Source organism: Lepidochelys kempii, chromosome 5 (genome assembly GCF_965140285.1).
Source record: "Lepidochelys kempii isolate rLepKem1 chromosome 5, rLepKem1.hap1, whole genome shotgun sequence".
Taxonomy (NCBI): Eukaryota; Metazoa; Chordata; order Testudines; family Cheloniidae; genus Lepidochelys; species Lepidochelys kempii.
This window is the reverse complement of record NC_136384.1, coordinates 46,115,702-46,141,458: the sequence shown is the minus strand read 5'-3', so window position 1 is coordinate 46,141,458 and position 25,757 is coordinate 46,115,702. Positions and strand designations below refer to the sequence as shown.

General features: G+C 38.6%; 1 protein-coding gene across 8 annotated transcripts in view; it reads right to left on the bottom strand.

Annotated features, from left to right (window-relative positions):
• The window catches only part of AP3B1 (adaptor related protein complex 3 subunit beta 1), a 346,467-nt gene that overhangs the window by 90,566 nt on the left and 230,144 nt on the right, over positions 1 to 25,757 (bottom strand). For 6 of the 8 annotated variants that reach the window (XM_073344164.2, XM_073344165.2, XM_073344161.1 and 3 more), the window contains 4 exons: positions 24,582 to 24,741; positions 21,626 to 21,800; positions 9,231 to 9,303; positions 8,032 to 8,138 (listed from right to left, as the gene is read on the bottom strand). In XM_073344164.2, coding sequence (XP_073200265.1) covers positions 8,032 to 8,138; positions 9,231 to 9,303; positions 21,626 to 21,800; positions 24,582 to 24,741 — 515 coding nt within the window. Of the gene's footprint in view, positions 1 to 2,839; positions 2,996 to 8,031; positions 8,139 to 9,230; positions 9,304 to 21,625; positions 21,801 to 24,581; positions 24,742 to 25,757 lie in introns of those variants that run through there. The other 2 variants (XM_073344167.2, XM_073344162.2) reach the window with 2 other exon arrangements.

Genomic DNA, 25,757 nt, shown 5'->3' with positions numbered 1-25,757 from the left:
GATCATCTGGAAAGAGATTGCTTGACCCTCCATTACGTCAGCATGACACAATCAGATGAGGTGAGGCTGGAAAGGGTATTTTAGCCATATCCAGGTAGAAATCTAGACACTGCCTCACATCCATCATGTGAAGATGCTACTCCTCTTGGGTTGAACAGGTGTTGGGTGGGGTGGGAACACATGTAGATACGAGTGAAACTGATAGACCACTTTAGGCAAAAACTTAGGTTGCTGCCGCAGGGTCACTTTGTCTTCAGAAAACCTCATGTAAGGGAGAGTCTGCCATCCAAGCCTGAAACTCTCACAAACACCTTGCAGATGTTATCACAAAGAAAGCAGTTTTCTGACACAAAAAGGAGAAGGAAAAAGTTGAGAGGCTCAAACGGAGACCTGCTGAGTCCTGCTGTGATCCTGAAACGTCCGACAGGCACTGCAGATGCCACAGACGCTTCCTGTTCTGACCACAGTTCTTGAACTTTCAGCAACCACACGTGGGCTCCCCAACCCATTAAGGAGGCATCTATGACAATAGTCCTGGTTGGCAAAGACCAAGTGCAGGGAATGCCAGGGCACACATTGCCCTGAATTGTCTACCGTCGTAAGGAATCCAGGCTCAGTGGAGGAATTTAGACCAGACTGCCCAAGGGATAGTAATTCGGACAATAGACTGAATTCAGCCACATCTGAAGAGGATGTAGCTGTAACCTGGCAAATTGAACTACCTGTATGCAGGCAGCCATATGACCCAGCAACCTCAGGCACATTCAGACTGTAGTTGAGGTTTGAGACTGTAATTCCAAACAAAGGTGGCAAATCGTCTGGAACTCAGTTGGCAGAAATGCCATCTAACTTGATTCTTTGAGATGGGACCAAATGTTGACTTCCTGGCTGTTCAGGATCAAACTGAATGCCAGACAATCCACTAAGTCATGGGACTGTAGAGCATTCTCAGGAGACGACTAAGCAGAGGCAACATCCATTTGTTCATCAGCTGCCAAATCTGAATCAAAGACTGTATCCATGTGATCCAGCTCAAAAAGGGGAGCTCTCTCAGACTTGTCATTGGGCACACCGTCTGAGCAGCAGGTGGATTCAGTGAAACTGAATCTGAAGATTCCACCACCACCAAAGTTTTTTAAGTCAGGACCTCGCTTCTCCATCCATGAGGTGGATAACTCAAAACCTTCTGAGGCCGAGCCCAATAAGACCCTGGAGTCCAGGAGGGCCAGTCTCTCCAATACCTGGGATCTGAGAATATACCCATAGAAGAAGGTACAAACTGACCAAGAGATTGAGGAAACCAGATTTCAGTGGTACAAAACTGGATGGTTCAAGCCTTTTAACTCTTCCTCTGTCCTCCTTTAAGCGAGGACCCGCTATGGATCTCAGTCAGATAACAATGGCACCAGAGGATGAATTGACATCAAAGGTGAGAATCTGCTTGCTGAACCTGGAGCTGTCTTAGGAGGACGACGACAAAGATGGAACCAGAAAAAGACTCTCAGGATCCTCTTCTCTACCCATCTTTTAAGTCAAAGAGATGTAGATCTACAACCTGACAAAGCCTCTCTTTTGCTTTCCCCATAGGTCTCTTGCTTGGATCAGCTCAGAAGCTGAACGGTGAACATCAGTTACCATAGTAATAGTCCTTTTCAGATCAGAGGATAGCACAGAAACAGGAACAGACAATGGTGCTGTTAATGCAATTTAAAAAGCACTGGATCTGGAAAGAGATTAAGCTCCACACTCCTCAGCTGAGACTGATCACAGAACTGAAACAGGCCTCAGCTTTTGGATCGGATGATGTTCCGGAACCCAAAGATTTAGCTGCAAGGGCCTCTTTAAGCAGGACCACCTGCATTCTATTCTGTCTCTCCTTATGTGCTCTGAGCATAAGCAAATAGAACAGCCAGAAGAAAACCAGCCTTCTCTGAGTCACTTACGGCAGTGATTCTCAACCTTTCCAGACTACTGTACCCCTTTCAGGAGTCTGATTTGTCTTGCAGATTCCAAGTTTTACCTCACTTACGACTTGCTTACAAAATCAGACATAAAAATACAAAAGTGTCTGCACACTATTACTGAAAAATGGCTTCCTTTCTCATTTTTACCATATAATCATAAAATAAATCAATTGGAATATAAACATTGTACTTATTTTTCAGTGTGATACTTGAGTCTGTTTTTCACTTGTGAGACTTGTCATTCTGGGAGACTCTCTCATTTTGTTTGTATGAAATTTTAGTTTGTATTGAATTCGCTAGTGCTTTTTATGTAGCCTGTTGTAAAACTTGGTAAATATGTAGGTGAATTGAGGTACCCCCGGAAGAGAACCACTGACTTATGACATCTAACATGGTCTTCTGACACCAGGAAGACAGCTGTGCATGAAGTACATCTTTTAAAACCTGACTTCTTCTTCTTCTTCAGTTCTGCTATCACATGGAACCAAGCTACCACTAAACTAAAACACCTACAAGATCTCTATCAAGCATTCTTACAACTACAATACCCACCTGCAGAAGTGAAGAAACAGATTGATAGAGCCAGAAGAGTTCCCAGAAGTCACCTGCTACAGGACAGGCCTAACAAAGAAAATAACAGAACGCCACTAGCCGTCACCTTCAGCCCCCAACTAAAACCCCTCCAACGCATTATCAAGAATCTACAACCTATCCTGAAGGATGACCCTACACTCTCACAAATCTTGGGAGACAGACCAGTCCTTGCCTACAGACAGCCCCCCAACCTGAAGCAAATACTCACCAGCAACCACATACCACACAACAGAACCACTAACCCAGGAACCTATCCTTGCAACAAAGCCCGTTGCCAACTGTGCCCACATATCTATTCAGGGGACACCATCACAGGGCCTAATAACATCAGCCACACTATCAGAGGCTCGTTCACCTGCACATCCACCAATGTGATATATGCCATCATGTGCCAGCAATGCCCCTCTGCCATGTACATTCGTCAAACTGGACAGTCTCTACGTAAAAGAATAAATGGACACAAATCAGATGTCAAGAATTATAACATTCATAAACCAGTCGGAGAACACTTCAATCTCTCTGGTCACGCGATTACAGACCTGAAAGTTGTGATATGACAACAAAAAAAATTTCAAATCCAGACTCCAGCAAGAAACTGTTGAATTGGAATTCATTTTCAAATTTGATACAATTAACTTAGGCTTGAATAGAGACTGGGAGTGGCTAAGTCATTATGCAGGTTAACTTATCTCCTCCTTCCCCTCCCTCCCCCCCCCGTTCTTGTTAAACCCTGGATTTGTGCTGGAAATGGCCCACCTTGATTATCATACACATTGTAAGGAGAGTGATCACTTTAGATAAGCTATTACCAGCAGGAGAGTGGGGTGGGGGGAGAGAAAACCTTTTGTAGTGGTAAACACCCATTTTTTCATGCTTTGTGTGTATAAAAAGATCTTCTATCAGTATGCATCCGATGTAGTGAGCTGTAGCTCACGAAAGCTTATGCTCAAATAAACTGGTTAGTCTCTAAGGTGCCACAAGTACTCCTTTTCTAAAAACTACCTTAATTACACTAACAGACACAATAAAAACCAACAACAAGAAACTAAGGCACTAACAGGAGAAAAACCCTGGATCTGATGGACTGGGGCAGTTCACTTCTGTCTGGCACAGCGGTTGGAAGGAAATGAGACAGTAGTGGGCACAGCCCCTTATTAGATAGCCTCGCCCTCACAATGTTTGGAGCTGCTGACAGGAGAAGGTTCACACGTGCTCTAACGGACACTGCTTGGAGAAGGTTCTACTGCTGGGCTGTACCACGCACTGCATTACCTGTAAGTGGGAATATGTAGAGCCACTCGATGAAAGTAGTAACTCAGCTTAGTATTTAATTTATGACAACTCCAGCCATGCAAGGGCTGAATATCTCCAGCTCCCATTGTAGACAGGGTTGGTAGGAACAAAAATTAGGGTAGTTTCATAAAAATGTTGCTCCTAGATTCAACTTTACTTGTACTTGATAAAAGCATACAAAATAAGAAATTCTTTAGAAGTCACTCTAAACTGCTACCACAGGATTCCTGATACTTCAGATCATAGTATGTATTAGCAAAATGTACAAACTCCTTCATTCCTTTTTTATTCCATTCTTCAAATGTTTAACATTCTAAGGACTGGCTTACCTGAGTTTTCTAGGATTGCTGTTTTACTACATGGTTGCACTATTGCAACTTTCAGTGCAGTGCATTCACACTAGCCATCTTGTTTTTTGTGCACAGAATGGATTGTGATCATACATATCACTCCCTGCGTTGAATTATTCTATCCCATATGAAGGTCACACATGTGCCATGAAGGTTGGGGGTTATGTTCTGTTACACCCTCACACTTGCACATAACTATAACAGAGATGAACCACACAATCTTTGTGTGTGAAATGCTCAAGCTCAGTATTGTTACTTTCCTTAATTTGCTCAGTATTTTTAGTTTTAATTTTATTTTCTCTGTTATTTTATTGCTGTGTTTCCTAGCTGCACAGTTTCCCTCTCTCGTGTTTCCTCAAGGAACAAGAGAGGAGAGTGGTGTGAACCAGCCTCTAGATGTAAGACACCCCTTCCGGTCTCTCTATCTGTCCCAGTTAGCCCCCACCATTCCTTAATAAGGCAGTAAGGCTCCTAGGATATGTACTACTCCTCAAGGGTAGGTTGTAATGAATGGGTGCTGCATCATGGCAAGGTAAGTGATTTTACTTGGGATAACGGAGGATATAGTGGGTAGCCCTGCTGTGCATCTTCACTGATGATACTTCTATGCGGGTGACTCTGATGCAGCAAATGAATTATTGTGCCAATGGCCAGTGAAGTAAGCACATTTATTTGCGGGGAAGGGGGGGAAGAAGTATGCTTGTATTCTCTCCATTTCCTCATGTGCTATAGGTGTGAAAGGGGGAATGGGTATGGTGGATGGGGATTAGTCAAAGCTAGATGCAGCTGATTACCACCTCTGTCCTGCCCTGATCAGAAAGGGCATAGTGGAGAAAAGAGAGGGTTCAGGGCTGTTTTTGGGCCTGCCTAGAGCCAGGAAGACTGGAGCCAGTCAGTGCTCTGTGATGACAAAACTTTGAAGGGTGAGCAGGAGCAATGTGGATATGCAGCAGAAGGAATAACTGCACAGTAGCAGCTGCTAAGCAGGGCTTGCTGAAACCTGGTATGGCAACACTGTAGAGTGACATGGTGTAGACTACATTGTGCTTACCCTTACTCAGAGCAACTGAAATCCGAGCAGTGCTGTGAATATCTGGCCACTATGGGCAGTGATTGTGTGCGTGCAATATTCCAGGCATGTTAAGAAGAGCTGCAACATCAAAATTCTCCAGTGTAGACAGGGCCCACATCCATAGCTGAAGTCCATAGCTTAACATTTTTTGTCAAGTCTGTAATTTTACCAGTCTGTTCACTGGAATAGTATCTAAAACATTCTTTCATTTATGAATCATGAGTTAGTTGACTGCCAGTTACTGTGTGTTTCTGTCTTGCATGAGACTTTTGAGGGTTGCGGGGGCGGGAGAGGGGAGAGGTTATTTATCTTGCAAAGAGATAAATTGTCCCCAGTATCAATATATGGAACTTTGCAAGTATTTATTAAATATATTTTTTCTCAAAATAAATGTATTTTTAAGATTAAATAGTGAAAAGTAACAAAAAGGGAAATTTCTTAAAGGTAAATTTCAAATAATGAAACTGAAGGAAGGGGAATGGAAGATTGGTTTTAACTTACATAGGACCTAAATATTTTTGGTAGGTCAACTAAAAAGATGTAATACAGCAGTATTTACTAGAAGAGAAACAATGGTACTGCAGCTAAAATACAGGGCTGGTTATCAAGAGTTCTGATTTCTATTTCATGGTTTCCTATAAGACTTTTTCTGGATTCTTGGGCAAGTTACAACTGCCTTCGAATCTCAGCTACACCTAACTGTAAAATGGGAATTCCACCTCCACCTCACAAGGATATTGGGAGACTTAATTTCTATAGCTTTGCCATCTTCCATTGGAATATGCTGACAAAGAAGTGTGAAGGAAGAAGAGAAGATAAAATACGGAAGTGAAAAAATCAGCCAACTAACCAAGGATGCTTCCTCAACACACTGGAATTAATAAACCTGAATTAATCCAGTACATGTTGCAAGAAACAAATATCAAGGGCCTGATCCAACTTTTATTGAGTCCAAAGGGAACTGGATTGGACCTTAATGAAGCAGCAGAAAAAAGAAATAGAAACACTTGACACTAATAGTATAAAAGGGCATTCCAAAACTAACATGCACAGTAACAAAACAGAAAAAGATATGAAGGCAATTATGTGAAATATATTCTGTTATTTATTCTACTTATTTGGAAAACACACACACAGTTACTGCTCATTACAGACACCTGTAGCTTACTGAACTTACTGGTAGAATCTCCTACTGGTAGCTTACTGGTAGAATCTCCTTCCTTAGAGGTTTTTAAGGTCAGGCTTGACAAAGCCCTGGCTGGGATGATTTAACTGGGAATTGGTCCTGCTTCGAGCAGGGGGTTAGACTAGATGACCTTCTGGGGTCCCTTCCAACCCTGATATTCTATGATTCTATGAACGGTTTAATGTTTAAAAATACTTGGGGGCCTTCTCTACATAGGGAAAATTGATCAGCATAACTATTCCGGAATGACTATTCCAGAATATCTTGTTTGGTATAATTTAGCTATTCCAGAATAACTTCCCTATGTGGATACTCTATTCTGGAATAAAGTCACTTTTAATTTGGATGAGAGTGTCCACATGGAGGAGTTATTCCAGAGCTTTGGCTGCAGAACAGTTATTCTGGAAAGCTAGGTCAGTCAATTTCCCTGTGTAGACAAGTCCTAAGTGAAAACAACAGGACAAACATAACAGCTCTGGTGTTAAGGGAAAGAGTCACTGAATTCTAGAGGCTTTCTTCTGTGTTTCAGAAAAACTGGACAAAGAAGGTCAATACACTTTCTTATCACCAGCAGAAGATACAATTCCATGGCCTTACACCAATGTAGCTGCACAATACAAACCCTTACCATGGGTAAGTCACAGTTTACAATGGTGCAGTACATCTACACCAGCACTTGTTCTGACGTAGCTATACTGATAGCTACAACTCTCAGTATATAAAAGACCCAAACCCAGGGAGGTGAAGTGACGTATTACGTCATGCCAGCTTTGGCTGCATCAGCACAAGATGCTGCTGCCCTGTTACCTTTCACAATGTAAATTGTCACTTGTATGGAATTGTAATTATATAAGGTCTTGGATATGGATAATGGGCACTGGCACATCATTTTATAGTAAATTTATACACTTTCCACTTTTAACGTTTTCTGTGTCGGTACTTTTTGTAGCCATCCCAAACTGTCTATACCTGAAAGTAGTCAAATTTTAGTTTTGCTTCTTTTCATGATAAGAAGAGTTGGTGGAGGAAATACTGGTAAAGCATCAGGCTGAGAAGTAGTAAGGCCACATGTTTTTATTCGCTGCTAGCTGTGTAAATGTTTTAGTATCTTGACAATTTGTTTTTCCTTTTTTCCTGGACCCAGCATCAAGCAATTATTTCTAGTTTCTAATTTTTAGAAACATTTTCTTTGGATTTGTGCGTTTGGTTCGGATTTGTGAGTATGTATGTTTCATTGGGGCTGGAAAGACAGTCAAGTTGGAGGGAAGGACTGAGCAAGAGCCCATACCTAAAATAGTTGTACAATACCAAGTGAATGCAGCCATTCTAAACGTTCATTATTCATACCTTCCTTTCCCCAGCTTTCCAATTCCCATGAATATATCAAATAGATCAAAAAAAGTTGTTCAATTTGTCTACAGATTCTAGATTGAGAAATTGCAACATCCTTTAAAAAGTACCTGTTACGGTACTTTCATCAATGACTTCCCCAGAAACACATGAAACAACTAAATTGAGTGGGTTTGTTTTTGTTCAGTTGGGGGTTTTGGGGGGAAAATAAAGATTACTTACATCAATGACTGATGACCTTGACAGGCTTAAACCCTCTAAGTCAGCAACTAAACTTGGAGAGAGAATAGCTGGAGTGGGAAATGCTACAGGAGTTGACACAGGATTGACTGCAGGAAAAGAACAGTTGAAAAAAATGGATCTAATAATGGTTTTAAATTAAAAACATTAAGGCAATTAAATACTTCAATTAATAGCATGTATGGTAAGCTGGCATCTTGATTTAACTGAGTTATGCTCAAACACTTTTAAAATCTAGGACTATATTAACCTGGTATATCTCAGAAGATAATGGTAAACTCCCAATGTGAAATTCATATCTGTCAAAAAGTCTGAACTTAATGCTTTGAAGAATGACTGTGGGAGCCCAACAGAAACTAAGAAAATGTAATAAATCAACTTTACTGATTTTATTACGTCATATGTTCAATACAACTTCCTTTTCTAAATTGATACAATAATCTTTTGTTCCTTCTTCCCCATTGCTACTCTCATACTCTTCCTGTGTATTTCATACTCATTACTTCTGTACTACCTACATAGTGCCATATACTGTCATGGTGCTTGGAAAATTAAAGATAATAGATCTAAATCTTTTAAAAATTCCACATTCATGTCTCTCATTAACTCAAATATGACTTCTGTATGCACTTCACTTTCAGAATGAGTCTGAAAATAAGACATACAAACCTAAAGAATCCACACTACAAGGTTTAGACTAGAAAACAGTTCCAGATCTTTCCATCTTTTTGCAATACTGCATTGTTAGCTGGAATTTTAATTCTTAATGTCTTCTCTATAGTAGTTGAATTAGCTGCCAGACTGACTAAATCAATACATCCTAAGAAATGTCTAAGGTATACCTAAGGCAATAATTCCACTCAAGTGGTAAATGAAGTCATGACACACAAAACAGCTCAAAACAAATGAATGTTTCAAATAGTAGCACATTAAAAAAGATACTTTCTGACAGAACTCTAAACTTGACAAGCACAAATTTCAAATTACACATTTAAAACAGCAAGTGTGTGATTTCACTAACATCTATACGTGTGCCAGTTAATTGGTATGATAAATGAACAGGATCGTTACTTCAGCCATTTAAATTTATGGAAATTATTAGGAATTTATCTTGTGACAAGAAAGATTCTTTGATCCCATTCTTAAAGAAATAAATAATGTTATATAACCAAATTACTTACAATCATCCAAGTCTAGTAGGGACACATCTTGTTTAGTAGGCGCTTTTTTCTCTGGCATTACCATTTCTTTTCTCTGTCAAAATATATGAATATTTCATTTCTGCCATGCCAGTAAAGAGATTCTTCAACACTTTTATAATAGCAGAAAATATTTTCTTCACTTTAAAAGAAAAAAAATACCCATTTTGCTCAGCTCAGCATTCTGAGAGTTCACCTTGTGAGAAGGATTTCCGACCAGGGATTAACTGAATTGTATTCCACAAAAAACCTGTTAGTTAAAATGAACATTTCTGAGGCCCCAATAAGCTTGTTTTACTATTCAAGTAAAACTTCTAGGGAGACACTGAAACTTTCAGGATTTTCTACAGAGGATGAAAGTGGAAAATCTGGTGAAACCACCCCTTTAGAAGGTAAACCAATCTTAAGCAGTGGTGTTGCTTTCTCTGACCCCACAAATTCATCCAAATGAATGCAATATTATTATTATTTGTACTGCAGTAGCTCCTGTAAGACCCAGTCAGGGACCACTGCTCCAATATAGGCACTGTGCAAACAACAAAAAGTTGGTCCCTGCCACAAAGAATTACAATCTTAATCTTAAAATTTGTGGATGATGCACATATTGTCAATGTGGTAAATAATGACAGGGCAGTCATATCAAGCAATCCAGATTGCTCTATAAGTAGGGTCCATTCAAACAAAATTTGTTTTAATTCAGTCACATCTAAGACGACAGAATGCAGGCCATACCTTCAGAATGGGGGACTCTATCCTCAACAGCAGTGACTCTAAAAAGGGATATAGTGGTCATAATGAACAAACAATACAATGTGAGTTCCCAGTGTGATGCTATGGCATAAAGGGCTAATGTGATCTGTGGATGTATAACCAGGGGAGTCAGAGTAGGGAGGCGACCGATACTGGAATACCATGTACAGCATCCACATTTTAAAAAAGATTGGAAAATTTGGAGTGGGTGCAAAAAAGAACTACACAAATGATTCAAGAGATGGCCAAAATGCCTTACACACTGAGATACTTAGAGCTCAAAAGAGGATGAAGCGGTGACTTGATTATGGTGTATGAGTACTTTCATAGGGAGAATACACGAGTTCTTTAATCTAGTGAAGAAAGGCACAACAAGAACCAACTGCTGGATGTCACAGCCAGACAAATTCAAATTAAAATAAGGCATACATTGTTAACAGTGAGAATGATAAACCATTGGAACTAACTACAAAGGGACAGGGAAGATTCTCAATCTCATGTCTTCAGATCAAGATTGGATTCCTTTTTGGAAGATATGTTTTAGTTAAACAAGTTATTGGGCTCTATACAGGAGTGGCTGGCAGAAAATTAATGGCCTGTGGTATACAGGAGGTCAGACAAGATCTTGTAACAGTTCCCTGTGGCCTTAAAATCTGTTAAACTTGTGGGATTTGAAGGTCTGTCAGGGACTCTGTAGATGGCAAATATAAAGTTAAAAGTAAAAATACAAAAAAGAGAAGCCAATTAAAAAAAGACATTCAAAGGACATAATATAAACTGAGTTAAGATCTGCATGTCCCCACTCTCCTCCTCCTGACCAAAAACAGGCTGTGGATATGGAGAAGGGAAGGTATTCAGTACACAAATAAGTTTTAACTATAGATGGAGTAAAGAAGTGGCATATGACTCTGGTTTATGGTAGGATTAAGGTTCAAGGGCTTATCCTGGTTACGGTTTCATCCTTATTACTTGTCCCATTCTAGATAGGACTGTCCAAGATTTTTATCTCCTGTCTTGGGTTTCTGCAGTCCTACTCCTAATCAAACTCTCATGCAGCCAATTAAATTCAATACCAAAAAAGCGTCCCTCTCTCACAAGGGGCTACTGTGGGAAAAGGGTGGGAGTCCTGAGTCTGTCAACAACAGCAGTGCCAATTCCATCTGTTGAAAAATCGTGAGTCAAGTCCAAAAAATCCAAAATCTCTTGTAATCACTTGCCTCCAGTAGCTGGAACTTTAAGAAAAAACATCAAATATCTTGAGACTCATGATAAAAGTCTTGACAGTTGGCAACACAGCAATAATAATACTAATAACTGATCGGAAAGATAAGCACAGAAGAAAGGACAGCCATCCGAGGAGCAGCAGCTGCTCGCTCAACCCTATACTCTTATCTGGGTTGAGGATACATAATGAGGAAAGGAGGGTGTATTTGGCCAGCCCATTTTTCTTTTCTACTACTTTCTTTTCATTTTGGGGCCCAGGGGAGAGATGATAAAAATGAGAAGAGAAAGCGGACACAGACGGAAGACACCACCCTCCTCTTAAAAGACCAGTAACACAAAAGAATTTAGCAACATCTTAACCAAGGAATACACCCATTCCGGTTCTGGACAGAACTGGAATCAAAACTATAGGCCAAGCTGTCTTGATTCTAAGAACTCAGATAGCCCACCTGTAATTAGAATACGTTCAGATTCAAGGTTTAGATTTGACCATTTTTCATTTACACTGAACTTTGACCCAATTTTTTCACCACATTACATCCTCGTAGTACTCCTCTCGTTTATTGAAGATTTCAAAGATATACCATTTTGTGACACCACAAATATAAAATTAACTGCATGATTTCAGTGATGACTTCCAGTATTCATGGTGTTACATTTTGGAATAGCTTTTCTGAACCAGCAACTGATAAGAACACCTCACAGAGGTTGAAAAATGACTCTTTAAAAGACAATTAAAATGTATTTTCTGCACTGAAGTCAATTTTCATCTGTTTTACAGTTCATCTTAAATGTCTGAATAACATCCCTTATTGGGCTCAAGTAACTCAAGGCCTGAACAGGTTTTCCTTTAACTTTCCCAAAATATGTTTGGAGAATAACCACAACTACAGGATCATTATTTCAATTGTGTAATATGTGGCAAGAAAAATGTCATGTTATTAGGTGACTTATTAAAATGCTGTGCTGAGCACAATAGTTGTAGTTTTCCTTCAAACAGCAACAGGATAGCAGGGCCTTCTGGGAACTGTAGCCTCAAAGCAACTAAATCAAGATAAAGTTAAAACATGAGGCAAGTCTTATTTTCTAATTCATAATCAAGATCCTGTAACACTATTAAATATACATCAGGTCACATGCAAACATAAGGACAAAGCCAGTTAAATTGGTCTCTCTTATTACAACTTGATTTTTTTCTTTGAATTTTAGAAGGAAAGAAATTCATTGGCTTTTTGGGAATAATAAATAGCCAGGGACGGAAACAAACATTACCAGCAGCTACTTCTACTGAATACAAAAAAGCCTTGCCTTCCAAATCAAGGCTCTAAAAAGGTTCTGATGTTTGGCATTTCTGTGACATTTTTCATTTTTTTCTTTAAAAAAATAAATCCACAGTAAAATCAAAACAGCTTCCTACTTAAAGAACCTACTATGAAAAAAAGCTGAATGCTAAACAAAGTAGTTAAGCTATAGTCTATCAAACATTTCTCCATTTGCAATTCATTTTGGTAATAGAGATAGAACCTGGATAAATGCATATAGGACTTGAAGCAGGAGATTTCTCTTGCTCAATACATAATTCATGTGCTCCGCCTGCAAAGTGTGTAAAATGAGAATTTCACACCACAGCATGAGCCATGGAGCTGCAAAGAAAAGGCAGATGAAATCATATTTTACTGTGTGAATTCTATTTTTTAGCCTCCCAATATTTATACAAAACCATCATTGACAAACCAAATGCATTGACAGATCACCCACTGTTTCCACTGTGTTAGCACTTGAAAAGAGATCAGGCAGAAAGATAGACAATTTGTTTTTGTATATATTTTTTTAAATAGTGGATCAGGTTTTTAACAGTTGAGTGACTGTATTAGGTTTGTATAAGGACGCCAATGGCAGCTGATTTTAAAATCCCAATGTAGAGACTCCTATTTATCTGTGCATCATCCTCAAATCTCCATTTTATTTCTACAATATTTGATTATGTATCTGAATACCTCAGAGTGTCCCTATTGCAAAATGAAATACAAAACAGCAGGGTAAGAAAGTGAATTCTCTACTCACTGTAGTTTAACTAAATAGAATAAAACAAGCTTTTTCGAAGTTACATTTTTAAAGAGTGAATTGTGAAAATATTAAAAATATTACATGCAGCAAAAGTGATTTGGGGCCATCTTACATGCTAATTTTCACAGTAGAAAATATACCTAGATGCAGATGCAAAATATTTACATAAAAAGCAACCATTTTTCTAATGGTGGTTGTGCTAAACAAGGTATTGATTCAAGTCCACACCATGAAACAACAAATGAAAAACAAACTCAAAAATAGGCTCAACATAATGTAAAGTTCTTTAGACCTGGAGTGAACTTGGAAATGTAACACAGTCAATGTTAATTTCTGGCTTCATACAGCACAATATTTACATGAAATATTTTCAATTTGAATTATAGAGGAAGAAAACCAATGAATCTTATGCCTCTTTGTACACTGGATCAAACTCATATAGAAACCGTAAGGACTGGACAATTAAGAAACCTCAGTGCATGAACGCCAATAAGATTATTTTTTTTTAAGTTTAAAAAATTCTTCACCCATCATGAGGGTCGTTCCAGTCTGCGGCCATTTACAGAACACAAGGTGGCCCTCTTTAAATAGCACTTTCATAACTTCAGAAATCTATGCTTTTGATACAATATGGGATCATTTCATAGAAAGAGATAAAACTGCATATTACGTTCACACAAGACAAATATGAGATTTATAGAGGTACTGTAAAATCGAAGACTTTAGCCCACATAGATTTATGTAAATTTGTTGTGGAAGTGAAAGTTAAACCTGTTATTTCTTGTACCTCTCTTTACTTTAGGAAATATTCCTGTCAAACCTTAGCTATCTTTTCTATAATATGCAGATCTGATCTCTTTTCTGCAATGTTTTACAGTTGAAAATTTTTAAAATTCACAATGAACATGATAAATCAATTCATTTATTAGCATGCGCACGTGTGTGTGTGTGTGGGGGGGTAATCTCCCCACTTTGCAGTGAGGATGTAAACTAAATCACTCAAGTGCTGGTAGCCCACTAGTGTCTTCCCACAATAACTCCCATTACGCACGCACACACACACATACACAGGCCCTAATAAATAATCAAACATTTAAAAACAAACCACAGTTAAGTACAATCTTTGGCACCACAATCTACGATCTGATCCAAATGGGAGGCCCCACAATCCAAATCTGATCCCATTGGCTTCAATGGGACTTTATGTGGGAAAAAGTGTCAGACCACATTGATCAGATTATACATCTGGGGACTTCTGTAAACAAACTAACAAAATAAACCAAACACCTCTGCACAGATCAGCTAAAGTGCACAATGGTGACCAGCAAAGAACAGATGTTTTAAAACTTTGTATGTGATCTTTGTAGGATAAGCACAATTTGCCTTGTTTATACAGCCTATTTACGTGATATACACAAATAATCATGACGGCCCAATCCTGAGTGCCCTGTTTCCTCAGAACTCCCAGGAAAGTAAATGGAAATTATGAGTGTGCAATCAATGGTAGGATCAAATCCACATGATACATAAGCTAAACCTTCAAGTTTCATCTTAGATTTTTACAGTGTCTAGAATCAATGCAAACAATTATATTTTATTTTGGTGTCTGAACAGTAAAATTAATCTAAAGACTCTCCATGTGGCAGAGGCTTGCAGAATTGCTGCATAATGAGAAGCTGAGTTAGGAGGAAATGGGTTCAAGACAGAGGTACTATTGACACTAATATACATTACACACTGCATATAAAATATTTGGTATAGCTATGTGTGTAAACATACAAAAATATACACACACACATAAAAGTATGTGTTATAATATATTTTTCAGGTAAACTTTTCTTGAAATAGAACTGAAATGCAGAATAAAATCTGTTCTAGTGAAGAATAATTTGCAACAGTTTAAAATACATTATTTTAAACAAAGCCTTCTGCACCTGTATATTTAACAATGGGACATAATTTACAGTTGTAATACAACGATATCTTTTGTGATATAACCATGAATGTTCTTCATACAATACAGCAGAGATTACTATTTTAGTCTGCATTATAAGGAAAGCTGCTTATCTGACACACAGTTTCATAAGACATTTTCTTCAAGGCAAGTACTGTTTCATTATACAAAGGATTGTATTCTCTAAGCTTAAGCGCTAATGCTTATACACAAAGTCACTACAGGTGTCTTTGCTGAAGAGTTAAGGTTGGGTGACTGGCACCCAGGCCAGCCTTGCCTAACCATGAGCAGCCATTCTGCACAGACATACTTGAGTTAGCATCCTCACTGGTGCTGCACTTTCTCATGTGTATTACTAGGACTTCCAGGAGCATATCCCATGGTTCTTTGTGCTGCAGTGAGCTGAACCACTATGATTCTTTCCCAGTAAATTGTGGAAGAACTTGTCTGGTCTTCTGGAGCCTTGGACACACGGGAGTTATTGTGGGAAGACACTAGTGGACTACCAGCACTCGAGTGATTTAGTTTACATCCTCACCGCAAAGTGGGCAGATTACCATCTTGATTGAAAGCAGAACCTGGGCTCTAACCCATACCCGAGCCTTGCCAGCTAGTTTGGGTTTAAAGTGCCACTAAACAGGGACAAGACGTTTGCGTATATGGATGGAAGGGAGTTAGTAAGAGCCTGGGTTAACTGTGGTGAAGACATACTCCCAGAATATACATGCAGATGCACAATACAAATGCTCTATATCTACATCTGTTTACACAGAAGAGTATTAATTAGTTTTGATGCATTAATGAAAATATCTACACTCAAGAGGGAAAGTTCTCCCAAATTATATGAACTGTAAGGAATAACTGCAGGTGCTGCTGCTGTGAGCTAACCACAAGCCTTTATAAGTACAGAGACATGAGAATGTAAACATTGAGACACAGGCTGAAATTTAAGCGACTAACACTGAAGCAATTAAAATACCTAAATATTTCGCACCTTGTTATGTACTATCCTGCACTTAAAATGGTATCACTGATTTTTGGAGAGGGGGAAGAGAATAAATTTTACTCCAGCCTTTAAAAAATATGGTGTACTCATTTATTTATGAATGACAGTATTTTCCATGAATTATGAAACTATAAGTGATTACCCTAGCCAGCAAGAAAACCCCCTCAAGGAAGTAATTTTTATCTCATGTATCCATTATTTATCTTGTAGCATCAAGAATAGTTTTCATTTTATAGTGTTAGCCAGCATAAGCTGTAGTAAGGTTTTTTGGGGGAAAGAAAAAAAAGTCAAATTTTTCTTTGAAGTTGAGTTATTCTGATGTAAATTCCATTGTCACCAGTCAGCTGTGGTGCAAGCGACAACATACAACTAATTCTTATTTACCATTTCATAACAATGTTGGCATCTACTTCATGGACTCAAAGACCTTGTCTACACGTGCAGCAGCATGTAGGGTATGTGTAGCACACTCAGACTACAAGACCAGGAGGGACCAGTGTCTAGTCTGACATACTGCAGGCCACACAACCTCACCCATCCACTGCTGTAATAGCTACACACAGCAGCACATAGCTTTGGCTACCAGAACCTTTCCCCACTTCCTCCCCCCGGCCAGAGTCTTTTGCTGCAGTGGTGAAGGGCTCTGGCAGCAGGACACTAAAAATAGTAGTGTAGATGTGAGAGGCACTGCTTGGGCACATAGAGCGCCCATGTAAAGTACATACCCCCTAGGGCTCAGGCATGTAGGGAATTCTACTCTAATAAGCAGTGCCTCACCATCTACACAGATATTTATATCCTGCTAGCAGTGTCTGTACTCTACACGCTGCCTTAAGCACAGACGTACCTATAGTCAATTTTCTAAGCGTGAAGGCACAGATATGACTAGTGCTATATATCTGTTACAGACGTTTGGTCATATAGTCACAAAAATGATGATATAAGCCAGCAACAGAGATAAGGCAATATATGTTGTGTGGCGCAATTTTTCCATACACTGCACACTGCACAGCTGGATACTGGAAAGCACTCAATGGAAATTCTGATATTGGAAGGGATGGCACAAAGAAGTGACCAACTCCTTAACTTTTGGAAAGAAGAGTTACAGAAAGTCATTATTTCTGTGAAAACCCACATTCTCAGTGAACAAATACAACCAAAGCTACTGAGAACAGATTTCAGGTTAATAGGGAAAGGTGTATTTTGTGATGGGGAAAAATATTGGCATATTAGATGATATACAAGATGATAATTTGCTATTATTTTAACAGTGGTCATGCACCAACACAATATGCAGAAGTCTGTAATTGTTCAATGGAAGCCCACCACTCAGTAGCCAGTATTTTTCCTCTCTCTCTTCCAACTGCCTACATTGTTGCTTGTAATCAAAGCTTAAAAACACATCCATAAGGATTCCAAATTAGGGTATCCAAAACAGTAGTCCAGAGAGCGATCCAGTTGTGGCCTCTGAATCACAAAGTTTTGCTTAGGGGTTTAATGGCTTTGTTTCCAGCTTTAAAAGAGTTATTGTTTTGTAAAACACAAACAAACATTCAGAAAAGGATATTGTATAATATATAGAAAAGTAGGTGAGATCCCAATAACCACCTCAGCTTTCTGCCTCTTTATTAACCATTATCACCTATCAACTGGAAGACACTCCTGTCCATGTGGTGCCTATCTGTCTATCTTCTTCCTTCCCACTCCATAGGTCTCTGGAAGCTCTCAGGTAGTCTCAGTATAGTGCATGCACTGTTGTGGCAGCATGAACCCAACATTAGAATATTCATAAGTTTAGTTATTATTTTGGCATACTGCCAAGATTTTCCTGAGACATGCAATTCAGAGATAGGAAATGGCATTTTTAGCAGTTAATTTCAGCAAAAGCTAAACCAAATTTCATGAGATAAAGAAAAGGAACTTCTGTAGCTCAAGATTGTTCCCACTGCCTAATATCAAAGGTCTGCTGCACACAACAGAGGTGTGAGAGCTTCTCAAAGAATCTTTTATAATGGAAAATCTTAAGAAACCTAAATACATCAAAGGTTTTTTTATTCTTATAAAGTATTTAGTAATAGAGCTCATCAGAAAGTGATATTTTCTAGATTTTTTTCAAAAGAAATGATTTTTTCAAAAATTTTCACTAAAATATTCCAGTTTTCAAAAACTGCAACTTTTTTTGTCAGTCTTTAAAATGAAAAAATTCAATCAGCTCTATTATTAATCAAGGCATGTTCAAAGTTTATTCCTAAAAACATTTTTTCAAACTACCTAAAATGTTTTCCAGAATAAATATGTGAAGTGGTAGTGCAGTAGAACATATGAACAAACTTACCTGCAATGGAATGCTGCTTGTGCTCACCTTGCTAACCAGATAAGTCTTTGATGGGTATGGAAGCAATAGGGATGGGACCAGTTCTCCTGGTTGGGGGCGAGAGGTGGGGGGAAGGATAGGGGGCTGAGCTACATGTGCTCCCATTGGTTCTTCTCCTGATGCTCTGCAGCGTGTGGGTAAAGAGGAGATAGCTGTTTCTTTCTCATCTACTTACCATCACCACCCCATTCCCTATCGTGTGTGTGAGAGTGTGAGAGAGTGTGAGTGTGTGTGAGAGTGTGAGAGATTAGGTCCCAGGAACTCAATAAGCCGCTTGGGCAGGGTCCCTGAGCACAACATTGCACAGTGAGGGCGTGACCTCCATGTCTCATGCGGTGTATGGCCTCCCTTCATCTCATCCCTCCTACTTCCTGTGTGGAGGAGGGGAATATTTTGGGACTCTGGCTTCCAGCCAGGGTTCATGGGCAGGCCTGACAGTGGAGAGGAGGCACTGCCCTTGGACCCACCCTCAGGTTTGTAGAAACCAAGGCCACTCATGCGCAGTTGAAATCAGCACTAGCCCAGCCCTGTTAGGTAGTTTGGGGAGTGGTTTCCTCGTCAAATAATCTTTTAAATAAAGTTGTGGCCTCCACATTTATCCATACTGTGGCATATATGTCACACTGTTTCCATATCCACATCAATAGTGTCAGGTGACATCTGTTTTGATTATATTAACTGGTCTTTAAAGAAATAGGAATCTTGAACGAAAAGTGCTTGATTTATTTTTAAAATCCCTAACTCTCAAATAAACATATTAAAATTAAAATGGAGACTTCTCAAATCCCTGTAAGTTACTATAAAAAAATACATGGGTAGAAATGAACAAAACGTTTTCGTTTTGACAATAGGAAAAGGTGTTTCACAGAAATTTTCACTATTCTCCTTCCCTACAAGGTTCAGCCTGGGGTTCACATTTATTATGTCCACACGGATTTGAACATAAGATTTTGATCAGCTTACAAGTGAAAAAATACTTTGCTAATTTCCAGGCCTACAAATACAGCCAAAATCTGAGAACTGAGCTAGATTCTTTCCTTCTCATGCACGGACATCCATAATAAAGGTTCTGCAAGCTGAACAGTGCCCTCATTTATAGCTCTGCAAAATCACTGCCTTCAAACATTTGTTTGAATATGCAAGAAGGAATAGTATCCAGCACACACGCATAGCTATTTCAGCTTTACAATGTTAACTTGAGTAAAAAAGCAGTGTAACCTCTTTTTCCGCCCCCCCACTCACGTAAGCAGTTATGACTGAGCATACCCAGACAACAGCTCTGCTTAGTGAGATGGTGCCATTTTTGTACCTTGACACTTCTCAGAGTCCAACTTAAAAGCCACATTTGAGAGCTTGGGACTTTATGCATCTTATGAGAGATTTCATGGAATCTGGGAGTCTTCCCCAATTCTGAAGTGACAACACGTTATACACTCCCTCTCCTATGAAATAAAACTCATTCTAAACACAGTATAAAATGCTTTGAAGTTGCAGCTCAGGCTGCAGCCTGGGATCTGAAGCCTTGGGATGAAAGTGGGCTTCAGGCCTGAACTCAAGCCTGAGCCACAACTTCAAACTACTGATTACACAGCTAGTTTTAGCATGCAAGTGCGAGCCCCAATACCCCAACTGTGCCAGCTTTGGGTGGGAAGCTCACTACTGTAGGCTGACCAGACATACCTTTAGAATGCAGCATGTTAGCTCTACAAATCAGATTTCTCTAATGCACTTTAACATGCTGTAAGAAAAGGAGTACTTGTGGCACCTTAGAGACTAACGAATTTATTTGAGCATAAGCTTTCGTGAGCTACAGCTCACTTCATCGGAAGCATTCAGCTCTCCTGCTGGTAATAGCTCACCTTAAGTGGTCACTCTGGTTACAGTGTGTATGGTAACACCCATTGTTTCATGTTCTCTATGTATATAAATCTCTCCACTGTATTTTCCACTGAATGCATCTGATGAAGTGAGCTGTAGCTCACGAAAGCTTATGCTCAAATAAATTTGTTAGTCTCTAAGGTGCCACAAGTACTCCTTTTCTTTTTGCGAATACAGACTAACACGGCTGCTACTCTGAAACTTAACACGCTGTGTAGCCAAGCTCTTAGTTTTGCAAATACCCAATACCCTTAGGTATGTGCATGCAAACCTTGACGAACATTCACTGGGGTTTCTGTGCACTTACGCAGAGGCGTGCAAATGTGCATATGACTTTTTACATTCATGTTTGAAGATCTGGCCCTAAATTTATTTGCACAAGGGGATTTCAACAGCTAAACAGAGACTGAGCTTGGAAAAGAGAGAGCTAAAGGGAGATATGACTGAGGTCTATAAAATCATGACTGGTGTAGAGAAAGTAGATAAGGAAGTGTTGTTTATATTTTTCATAACAGAAGAGCTAGGGGTCAACAAATGAAATTAATAGGCAGCAGGTTTAAAACAAATAAAAGGAAGTATTTCTTCACACAACATACAGTCAACTTGTAGAACCACTTGCCAGAGGAAGTTGTGAAGGCCAAGACCATAACAGGGTTCAAAAAAGAACTAGATAAATGTATGGAGGATAGGTCCATCAATTGCTGTTAGCCAGGATGGGCAGGAATGGTGTCCCTAGCCTCTGTTTGCCAGAAGCTGGGAATGAGCGACAAGGGATGGATCACTCGATGATTACCTGTTCTGTTCATTCCCTCTGAGGCACCTGGCACTGGCCACTGTCAAAAGACAGGATACAGGGCTAGATGGACCTTTGGTCTGACCCAGTAGGGCCATTCTTACATTCTTATGATGTAACTGAGATTGAACTCTGGCCCCAGGAACACATAGAAGGTTAGTTTAAAATATTTGTTAGATATACAAGTAGTTTTAATCTGGATAAATAAAATTAATTTTTACCACGCAGCGTAATCTCAGAGAATTTCTAGATCCCAGAGCCCATTAAAAAATAGGAATACACATACATGAATGACTGGACACAGCTTTATACAAGGTAATATAGATTTTACCTTGGAGGCAGCAGCATTTTTAGGCTTTCTAGACTCAGCATCACTTTCAGAGTCAGATTCTGATTCGGAGTCCGATGAATTTTCCTCTGTTGAGACAGATTCTGAGTCAGAGGAACCAGAACTTTTCCTTTTTTTGGAAATCAACTTTGTTTTCTTCTCTGTCTCATCTGAGTCACTGTGTGTAAAAAGAACAGGTTCTTCATTCATTTTTAAAGTCAAGGAATAAAGAACAATATCTGGTTGTAAAAAGAAACCGACACATAGAAAACAAAAGCTCAGACAATGTTCTACACTCTGGCATTCCAAACCTTTAATAAACTAGGCTCTATCCACCAAGTCCTCATTACAACTGAAACCTGGTGAAAATGGCACAACAGCAAGACATATCCACAAAGCTATACAGACATTACTGTGTATCTCTAAATAAACTATCTTACCAGATTATCCAAACCCATCAATTACATAATCACATACTTCAAAAAGAACAATAAAATGGAAAGGTCATAAAACACCACTGAAAACAAAGTCATCAATAACTATTAAGGGAATAACTAATGTCTGGGTGTACTAAATTTATGGCATTTGCTAGAAAAATGTGCCTACTGTATTACACTGAGAAACTTTCAGACTAGGTAAGCTTTGATTAAAGGAATCTGGATGGATTTTAAAGCTTTTTGGGGGGCAAATAAACATCCCTTTTTTGGTCAATGTACTATTGTTCATTCATGCCTCTAAATTAAAGTAACTAGAAAGAGAAAAGTATTTATAAAAATAATTGGCTGGAAGGGGCCAATACACAGTGCTATTGTTGTGCCACCTTCTCACACCCTTTCTCATGCTGAGTAGGTTTCAGAGTAACAGCCGTGTTAGTCTGTATTTGCAAAAAGAAAAGGAGTACTTGTGGCACCTTAGAGACTAACCAATTTATTTGAGCATAAGCTTTCGTGAGCTACAGCTCACTTCATTGGATGCATACTGCGGAAAATACAGAAGATGTTTTTATACACACAGACCATGAAAAAATGGGTGTTTATTACTACAAAAGGTTTTCTCTCATGTTGAGTAGTACCTTACTGAAATAGTCCATGCATGTCAGTGGAATATTTCAGAGGGCAAGATACCACTCAACAAGAGTAAGGCAACTATATAGAGCCCGGATTTTTAATGGAAGTTTTGGTTCTGTTTTTTAAATAAATTTTATACTTTTGCTAAGTCTTTGGGGGAAATGAAGGTATGTGCTCTGTGATGCTACTGTTCCACAAGATGCACAATATTTTACAGGGAGGAAAAAAACCTTGAAAAAAAATCTAAGGACACAGAAAAAAGTTTGGAGGAAAAAAAAATCCATATTTCTTAGAATTGAATTCTCTGAAGCTAATATGATTCCCACTTATTAAAAATGGAGATATGGTAACACTACACAGCACATGTAATTATATTTGAACTCTAAAAATTATATTTTTAGAACCAAAGGAAAATAGTGCTGCTTACGGCAGAAGCTTTAACATGCTATGAATCTAAAACTGAACAAGAGTGCTACAGCGCCATGTAGAAAGCAACTGTTACAAGAGCATATCTGTTCTTCAAAACCAAGGTGAAAGAAATAGGTTTTTGAAGTAACATCAGAATTAAACTGCATATACAATAACCTTCCACAAACATTTATGAGGTCACTGAAAAAAGTCACAGTTTGCTTCTGTTTAAACTTAGTTATTCATTCCAACCAAAACTGGTGCCAACCAAACCCATCTCTGTTTCCTCACAGGCCCTAACATGGAACCTAAACAATAGTATTTGCATCAAAAAGGAATCCACTGTGAGTCAGATATTCTTTTAGTTCAATAAGTAAAGCAATTTGTTTTGAATAAACACAGCTTCTAGCTTTAAGATAATACTTTTATCTTGAAAATCTTATTTTATTATGCATCATTCAATTTTGATGGGTAATCATTGTTTACCTAACTACTTAGAATTTCACATGTTAATCTAATGAAAAGAATTTACTGGTAACTAGCTTTTTAACTTTGCAATGATGAAAAGCCTGTATTAATTTAACCTACAGATTTCATTTGTTCTGAACAGGAAAAACAATATAAATCACTTTTAAAATCATTAAATCCTGACTTAAATTAATAAAGTCATAATTAGGGCATTATGCTGTGTTTGTTATGGAAGTGGCAGGGCGAGCTGCTTTAATTACTGTCTGTAATAAAAGGAGCAGAGTGCGTACTGCGCCCCAATCAGCGCTGTCAGCCACGACTGAGCTGAGCTGCAAACTCATCAAGTGAGCTGGCAGCAGGATACAGAGTAAAGGGTGATCATGTCGGCAGAGACCACTTGCTGACGGCATGGAAAAACAGATTCATACAATCCAAGGTATTAGCCCCAATTACCCAAAATTTTAATGATACTCTAATACTTGATAACGCTGTTGTTAATGGACAATCTTAAAAAACGCTAACACTTAAATATCTTATAACTGTCTCCCTTCACAGCCCTTGCCTCTACTATTTCAATCATAATCTTTTTAATATAACATTATTTAGAAAAATCAATTGTCTTAGTTACATAATGGCAAAGTGTTGAAGGATTTAATTTTAGCCCTCAGCAAAATTGCCACAAAAGGTAATTAAGTGTTTCATACAACTGTCTGATCCCTTAACTAGCCTCCCAAGGTTACTTCTATTTTCAGAAAGCCACCCCAAGATTTTACTACTGAGGTATGAAAATTCAGCTTAAGAGTTCAATTAATGAAAATATGAAACACACACATTCAAACTATACTGAAAAAGGTAATGTCACTCAAAATGCATGGGTGTCTACGGTTCTTTTAAGCCAATATTTTCAGATATTTCCTCTGACTCAAGGAAGTAGCCTAATTTGGTATTCAAAAGCGTGTTTACATCCAAAGCACTCCGAATGCTCTTTAAAGGATAAAAACACACTACATATTTACCTTTCCTCAGTAGTTTTGAATTTTTTCTTTGCTGTACCTTCTTTGCTCTCTGATTCACTGTCACTCAGTTCTTCACTTGAAGAACTCTCACTATTCTCCATGCTGCTGCCTTCTTCCTTCTCATTCTTCTCTTTTTCACTTTCACTAGTAGATTCACTCTCTAAAACACAAAAACACTAAATCTTACATTTTTATGAATATAGTTTTATATATGTAGTACATAGTGGAGTCCAAATGTGTATATAGCTATAAAAAAGAAATGTATAATTTTATTTGCCGGATTTTATATTTACCCAGAGTCCAAACATTTTTTGTTTTTTATTTTCTTTATCGCTAACTTGTAAGTTTTGCTATTTCAAAAGACTGTTCTCTTGAACACACGGTACTGTACCCGTCCAAATTAGGACACTTTAAATTGATTAGTTGTACCAGGATCCTTACCAATACTCTTGAAAAAAAATACATGTAAAGACAAGGAGTAAGAAACGACTTCCTGAATCCTCTAGACCAAGCCTTTACTCTAATGAAGGACTACCCTCTACACTAACTGCCTAAGTATTTATCTAATCTAATCTAGAACACCTATACTGATGATTTAACCACCTATTTCAATAAGTTATTCATTCTCTAACTAATCTTATAGTTGAAAAACATTCCTCATGTCTAAGTTGAATGTATCCCTTTCTAGCTTCATCCACCAATCACCCTAAGTAATTCTCCTCTACTCAGATACACTCATTTTTTAGGGGGAATTCAGATGTGAAAACATCTCTTTTCCATGCATTTCAACCTTACATACACACATGCTAATTCTTCTGATTCTCAAATGCTAAACATTGAGGCCCTGATTGCCCCCTATGTCTGAACTATATTCAGATGCAGTGGAGAGGGGCAGCCTCAAGAAGCTGCTTATGTGGCTTTAAGTACCCTTAAAAGACTGGAGTATCTGGACACATCGTTCCTTACTTCGCTTATTTCACACAACTCCTCTGATATGAGCCATCTGCCATTCTTTCATTAGCCCAATGTCTACATAAATACAAAGTTTGGTACTCTATAGTGAAAGCATAATGCAATCAAACCTCCATTAATAGAAAACATAGTAAAATATACTATAGTGGTGATACTCTGACCTCAGTGGTTCAGGAGCCAAATTAGTCATCATCATTAACCAAA